Source organism: Atta cephalotes, assembly GCF_000143395.1.
Source record: "Atta cephalotes unplaced genomic scaffold scaffold00023, whole genome shotgun sequence".
NCBI classification, from domain to species: domain Eukaryota; kingdom Metazoa; phylum Arthropoda; class Insecta; order Hymenoptera; family Formicidae; genus Atta; species Atta cephalotes.
Window position 1 is genome coordinate 1,153,553 of NW_012130087.1, and position 8,007 is coordinate 1,161,559.

The window sequence follows — 8,007 nt, forward strand, 5'->3', positions numbered from 1 at the left end:
ATTATTTATTACTTACTTCTTATTATATATATAGTTAGGTTAGGTAGTAGTAGAGTAAGTAAGGTAAGGAAGGACACATATATATTATATAATATATATACTATATATATATATATATATATATATATATATATACGTGATTCTGTGGCATTGTCTGTTGATGTGATGTCTTCAAGATACATATTTGATTCCAGATGTATGATTATCGCAGTGATTTTCGAGCAGATAGATTGGAATGTCGTTGTCTTTGACATGTTCCGTTCTCCATTATAGCGCAATTGCTCGTGTAAGGGCGTAAACGATCGACATCAGCAGCAAAAATGTACATACAGATAAGAGCTATACAGTCAATGGCACAAGAATGTTATCAGCAATTCTCTAAAAAAAATCGAGTATATTAAAAATTAAAGTTATATTTTAAAAGTACATTACATTACATTGATTAATTATAAAATGCATTTACTTATAATTATTATGGCATTCAATCACCATTATAGTTTATTGTGTATTATTTTGCTTTTTATCAGACGTTTTTTCGAAATTTTTGCAAACTAAAAATAATACACACAAAAGAAGTATTTAATTTTAAGATATTAAAATGTTTATTCTTGTTTTCATTTTTTAAACACTTAAAAAGATGTTTCAGTTTTAAAGATTTTCAATAAACAAAACACTACTGTGTTTAAACATTAAACGTTTAAAATTGAAATATTAAATGATTGTTTATTATTAAACGTTTATTGTACAATACAAAGATATCTTAAACGTAAACATTTTAAATGCTGCACTTTTTACAATGTATTAATCAATGGATTGGCCTTCTCAATCTCTCCAAATGCAATTAAAAATCTGGTCATCAATCAAGATAAAACTTTGAAAAAAATGTCTATATTTAGACAGAAATTTCAATCTTGATGTACAGTATAAATTACAATAAGCAAATTGTGATAATAATAATCGCATTCGATTATAATTTAAAGTTTTAAATTGCGTAATAAAGCGATACTAATTTTCTGTTACATTAAGAATCTACTATTACCAGCAAAAATTTATGAGTTCATCGAACATCGATTAAATCCCATACAAATATCAATTAATTCAATCGTTTTTCGATGTCAGTTAATGTCTACATGAATTAACAATATGGTCGAGTGTTAAACTACAAGGACGCATATTATCTCTTGCAATTTGCACTAATGACGATACTTATGACGATGTTAAATAGAAATTATTTTTTATTTTCGTATGTAACATGCGCAGTTATACATTGCACATTTTGCAAATTTTTAATAGCAAATCATCAGAATTCTGTATCTGTATATCACGAACTAAATTCATGATAACACGAAATTGTTGTTAATTCCAAGCTATAAAACCATAAAGCCATAAAGTCTTGATAAAACTTTATGAGCATTCTTAAATGAAAATAGACCACTTGAATCAAACATACTTGAATAAAAACGCCATATTCGATCAAGGCGATTTTTCCTAATAATATTTCTTGAATTTATACAATTTCGTCAACAGATGTCACGCGAAGTCTAAGACACTCTATGTATTTATAAAACATATGCTGTTTTTTATTTTATTTATACTATTATATTTTTAATTTTGTACTATTAAGAAATAGAAAATAGTAAATTGAAAATAGAAAATAGAAGTATTTTGTTTAACCATGAAATATCGAAATGTCAAGTAAGTATTATCTTATTTCAATTAAATATTAATATATATAGTAAATATTATTTGCCTTCCTTATATTTATTACAAAATATCTATTTCAAATAATATTTCTATAAATGTATCCTTTAAATAAATATTTCTAATGAATCTATTTCAATTTTTTCCCTACATTAAAAATATATATTTATTATTTTCTATTTCAGCTAACTATTTTCCGCAGCACAGGTCTCCTCTGGTAATGTAACTCTTTTTACTGGAAAACTTAGTAAAAAATAAAATCTATTGTAATAAATCGCTGTAAAATTATACAATTATGTGGTACAATTATGTAATCATTGCGGGTCGATCCAAGGCTGATTACATAGATATTCTATGATATTAAAAACGGGGACATCACAGATCCTAAGTATCCTAAACTATATCTATTTGTCCCTGAACCTGCAAGAACGCCTGTTGCTCTTATGGAGCGTATATAAGACTGTCGGCGTTCTATTACAATGCGCAGTGTTAGATTACCACCTCGTCGACAACAATCGAGCATCACATTAGCACTTGGAAAACTTGCTTCCACAGTTACAATTTGTACATTTGCTTGAAGTGTAGTAAAACTCGCGGATCTTATCGTTCATCATGGAGAACGTACGTGCATCAAATCGGGTTAATGCGATTCGCATTGATAGCGACAAGACCGCCACTAATTTTGTGAAAGATGCACCGAAGATTACGAGATACTCGGTAAGAAGTTAAACGAATAAGTTGAGATAATTGAAATGATAATCCGCGCACATTTTCTGACATTTTAAAGACTAAATTAGTATTTGATGTTTTTGACATAATATATCGAACACTTCGGAAGAGATATAATTACTGAAGCTCTACTTTTTATGATTGAAGTACCTCTTGAGCCCAATTGAATAGATAAACAATCCCATGCAGCATATTTTAGAAATATTGTACAAATATTGTAAAAAAAATATTTCAAAAATTTTGATTTCCTGAACATATTTATATTTTAGAAAGATTTTATGAAAAAATTTCTGAAATATTTCTAAAATATTTTAAGATTCTTATTTTAATATATTTGCACTTTTTTATAATATTTACAAAATATTTCTAAAATATTTTATTGAAATATTTCAAAAAATAATAAATATTTCACATACATATTTTATACCATAGATAATTATTTTATTTATAAGAATATATCAGTCTTTATAGTCTTTATTTATTAGTTTTTAAAATTATTTTCGTATATATTATGCATTCGCGTTTTTTCTTTAAAATATCGCTATATTATTTTACGAAAAAATATAGAGATTGTTTTCGTATATACTTTCGAGTCGAAATATTCGTATCAAGAGATATGTCTTAGGTCAAGAGATTATTAATGACTGAAAGAGAGTCATGCATGTATCTGTGAAAAATTATACTGTTTTCAATTTTTGATCAAGTGTGATACTCTTTCTTAATAAATTATACTTTTCTGAAGGATAGAATGAGTTTCATTCTTTGCATTGGTGATGATGTACGCGTAAATGCAGTGCTTTAGTGCGAAATAATCTAATCATTTTCTCACGATAATTGTAGGATGTCAGAAATTATTATGCAGATTATTAATTAATTACGCTGAAAAAAATGGTAAGAACTTTTGTAATGTAAGTAATGACACGCTCCCTTTGACATGACACAACTCAAATGATGACAACGCGTCTTACCCAATTATATCCTTTAAATTTAATGACGCGTAATATTCAAAGAGTGGCTCCTTTAATTGCGACACATATTATCAGCGTATTAAGCAATTAAGCGATTATTTTAAATTATAATTTAGCAAATGATTAAATGACTTATTAGAAGAAGGACATTTTAAATTATACGATGATGAACAATAACGGTGTAACATTCAAGGCAAAGGAGTTTTGCATTCTGCAAGGTTTCCTTACGTTCTAAATAACACATCGTGATATCACGTAGCAGAGTAAAGCGTCTCAGAAAACATTTGTGTAATATCAGAAAAAATTGAATCAAAATTTAAAACAAATTGAATCAAATTAAAAAAATTTTTCTAAACATTTTCAGAGGATTTTTAATTTTACATTATTTTATATACATATCTATGTCGTTTGCAAACCATGTGAAACCCAGCAAACAAGCTGACGTTATTTGTCGTCGTTTTGATGATGTTTAACGTTATTTTGACGTCAAAATGACGACAAATAACGTCAACTTTACTGGAAACGCACATTGCATCTGCATGCGCAGGCAGTCTTATCAACTCTTACAAATTACTGCTTGGAAATAGATCAATGACAAATTAGCGTTGGACGACGTTGACCGCGGAATGGTTGCTCGTGATAGAACGCATTGAATAAATGAGACTGTCTCATCCATATATCCAGCATGATGTACAGTGTAATGAGCTGGCGCATCATTAATCATTTCTATGTATAAAAGTCTCCTCTGAATTCTCGACTCGAGAATCGTGTTGCAGCGTGCGCGCAAATTATGCTGAATTTGCATTTCCTATTGTATAGGAATTGAACGACGCGTGTCTCATGTTCCGATTAACTATATACACCCTAAGGTACAATCAGATCTAAATAAGATATATATCGATCATTAAATAAAACAACGTTCAAGGTCAATAATTTGTCAGATAATCTCGTTAAATATTTTCCTTCTCGATCGTTTTATTGTAAAATATTAATTAATAAGTATTAACGCTTTTAATTTTTTTTTATAATTTCTAAAAAAAATTAAATAATAAATTATTAATAATAAATTATTAAATTTAAAAAAAAAGAATATCAATTTCTAAATATAAAATTGTATTATAATGTTATAATTTTTTCTTACAATATCAAATAATTTTTGAATTGTGAAGTCTCACAATTAATATTTTCGTAACGTTTTTATTTCAGTTGGCCGATTTGGCTGACGGATCCAGCAACGGTATGGATTATCATATCGAGATAATTAATAAGGATGATAAACTAAGAGTGCTAAAATTCTTAAGAAGATTCTTCTTCAGAGACGAGCCGTTGAATCAGAGCATTCAATTGATTCCGGAGGGTGAAGACAGTACTTGTGCGGAACTGGAGGAATACTGTTGCAATGCCTCATTTGAAAATAACATGAGTCTAATGGCAGTTTCCGCGAGTGGTACAATTGTTGGAGTTCTACTTAATGGTAAAGCTGTAGTGGCAATTTTTTGTTAGCTTTATGAATGCTCGATTAAACACTTCTTTCTGAAAACGATGTTTTTTTCTCAATGTTTTGAAAAACATTTCGAATTCGATTTTGACATCGTCTTTGCAATTTCGTTTCTCATGCGTTTTATGTCATTTTGATCAATTGCATCTTCTAAGTAATAGTCATCAAGTACATATTCTCAGAAAAGAATTTTAAGTGACGTAAAAAAAATTTCGAATTGACAACAATACTAAATATTTATTTCCATTTTGATAATAACATCAGTGATTAAAATTATTTTACTATTATTTGTTATCCATCGACTGTTGTCTATAATATTTTATTAAATATTATTCTTATTAATTTGATCTCTCATATTTATAATAAAATAAAGAAGCTTTATAATAAAATAAAGAACATTTATTAATATATATATATATTAACGTTTCTTCAGATAAATTAATTTATATTTGTTAAATATATAAAAGATAAAAGAAAAAAAATGTGCACGTATTATCTTCTTTATCTTCTTGAAATATTGATGTGTCGTCTCGCTTGAGCAAATGCAAAAATTGTCAGTTAATTTGAAACGTATCTTAACTGTATTTAAATAAATGCACATCGAGAGAAGAGACTAAAGAAATACAACGGTACCGTGAGATTATGTAAAATGGTACGGATCTCGAATAATAGCGAGAGTTATTATCCGATACCGGTTGTGACTTGAAATAGATAATTATATCATGTAATTTGCTGATAAATATGTATCTACATTAAAATGCACAAACAACTATTACGCGACATTCGAAAATCGCATTCATATATTATCTTCCGTGTGTAAATCGTTAACCGTACTGCGAAGATGTTAATCATATATTTAAAATGCAATTTAACATCAATAATGAATAAATAATGTAAATAACAGCTTAAGTTAAATAGCAGCAGAAGCAAAAACAGATAGCAAAATTTAAAATCACACACACAAAAGGAGATACTTATAAAATTTATATTTTTTTAAATTTAATATTTTTAAATAAAGAAAAGAAAGAGAAAAAAGAATGGAAAATATATCTATAAAAATATTTAAAAATATTATTATCATTTACAAATGAAAAATATTGTTGATACAGCAGTAATAGATTTATAATTTAGCAGAAAACATATAGAAACATTAACTGAATTTATCCAGATATCATTCGTTTTATCTTTTATTATGCAGAATTATTAATTTGCAAAGTTCATAAAAAAGATCACGTAACACAAGAATCGGGAAATATAATTCCTTCATTAAAAACTGGAAATACAGCTATAACATGTTTCATATTAGACAATGAGACATTCAGAAACAGTAAGATTTCATATACAAATATTTTGTAAGTTTTATTAGATAACACGCTGCTATTATACATAAATGTTTAAGTAAATTAATTTAGAATTGGTTTAAGTAATTTATAATTAATAAGTAATTTAAAATTGGTTTTCCCATAACAAAAATATTATTTTATAAAGGATATCTAAATTATTGTTAAATAACAGAACAAATTAAATTGTTTAAATATAATAATTATTAAATTATGTTTAAAATATTAAAGAACTTTTAAACAAAAATAAATTTTTCGTTACATATTATACATTTATACATTATTTTCACATTTTCACATTTAATTAATTCGTGGTTTATCATCCGCATTATAATTGATAGCTGTCGTTAAGATAACATGCAAAATGCATGATAAGACATATAAATATATTTATACAGATTATATGTCACGCTATATTATATACACAAGAATATATTTAAAATAATTTCTCGACTTCACCCTCAATAAATATTGAAATGTAAGAAAAATCGAGAAAAAAAAACTGTTATTCGGAATATTAAAAATTATTGCAAATGATCAATAATAAAGAAACTATGTGCGTATGTGTCTTATTTTATTAACTTAATTTAATAACTACGTATTAATCAATACAGCGCGACCTTAGGAGAAACACTTTAAAGGATAATAGAGATCAACAAAAAATCTTTTATTAAGAAACCTGTAGTCTCCCATTCTTCTGATTTTTGAGGAACTATGTGTTTTCATTCGGATTGATTGTAAGGTGTCTTTTTACAAAAACAAAATAAAAAAACATAAACTATTGTTAGATGTCACGCAATTGAATAATGATAAATAGTTCCTTAATTATGTCGGAGAATACAATTTCCTTAACAAAAGTTAATTTTTTTTATGAGTCATCTCCCTTGAAGTTTAGCAGAAATTTTATGTATGCGTGATATGTATCAACAATGTTAATTTTTTTTAAGGATATGTGCATGCTATAAACGTTAATTATTAAACAAATATTTTAATATCTATGAATATTATTCATGTAGTTGTTGATATGAATTTATCTTTTACAGGCAAAATGGATAATCCTTTATCAAATGAAGAACCAGAATATATACGTTCGTGTAAAAACGCAAAATTTAAAAAGATATTAAGATTACTGCATCACCTGGATAAAAATGTAAACATGGGTGAACGATTTCGAGATTCCAAAATTCTGGAGGTCAGAATAATTTCGGTAGACACAAATTGGAGAGGAAGAGGTGTCGGAACGACTCTGATGGGAAAAACAGCGTAAATATTTTGTTTTTTGTAACATTTTTAAAGATCGATCAAAGTGAGAGATGCAATTCAAGAGAGCAAATGATATATTCTTGATGTATTTAAATTGCAGGGAAATGGCAAAGGAACAAGGATATCATTATCTCAGGGTAGATTGTACGTCCGTTTTTTCCGCTAAGATGTGCGAACGACTTGGTTACGATCAGATATATAAAATTAATTATAAGAACTACGTGGATGAGGACGGAAAACCAATCTTTTCACCTATATCACCACACATAGCAGCTGTCTCATATGTAAAGAAATTATAAAAATAAAGTTGAAAGATGGAATGGAATTGAAGAGAGAAGTATACATTTGGAATGAAAAGTTTGTGTAAAGAATAATAAGAAAATAGTAATATATTATTATTTTATGTCGTTTATATTAAAAATGTATAGCAGTGTTTCTATCGTAAAAAAAAATAATAAATAAAATATATTTTATAATTTACTGTATGTATATAAAAAATATGTACATC

At 27.0% G+C, this 8,007-nt stretch overlaps 1 protein-coding gene across 1 annotated transcript; it reads left to right on the forward strand.

The window, feature by feature from the left end:
- The first annotated feature begins 2,304 nt into the window (after positions 1-2,304).
- On the forward strand, positions 2,305-7,798 carry LOC105619846 (dopamine N-acetyltransferase-like). Its single transcript, XM_012201364.1, has 4 exons — positions 2,305-2,418; positions 4,605-4,872; positions 7,280-7,499; positions 7,600-7,798. Exons 1-4 carry the CDS (start codon positions 2,314-2,316, stop codon positions 7,796-7,798), a joined length of 792 nt encoding a protein of 263 aa, XP_012056754.1. The 5' UTR covers positions 2,305-2,313.
- The last annotated feature ends 209 nt before the right edge of the window (positions 7,799-8,007 follow it).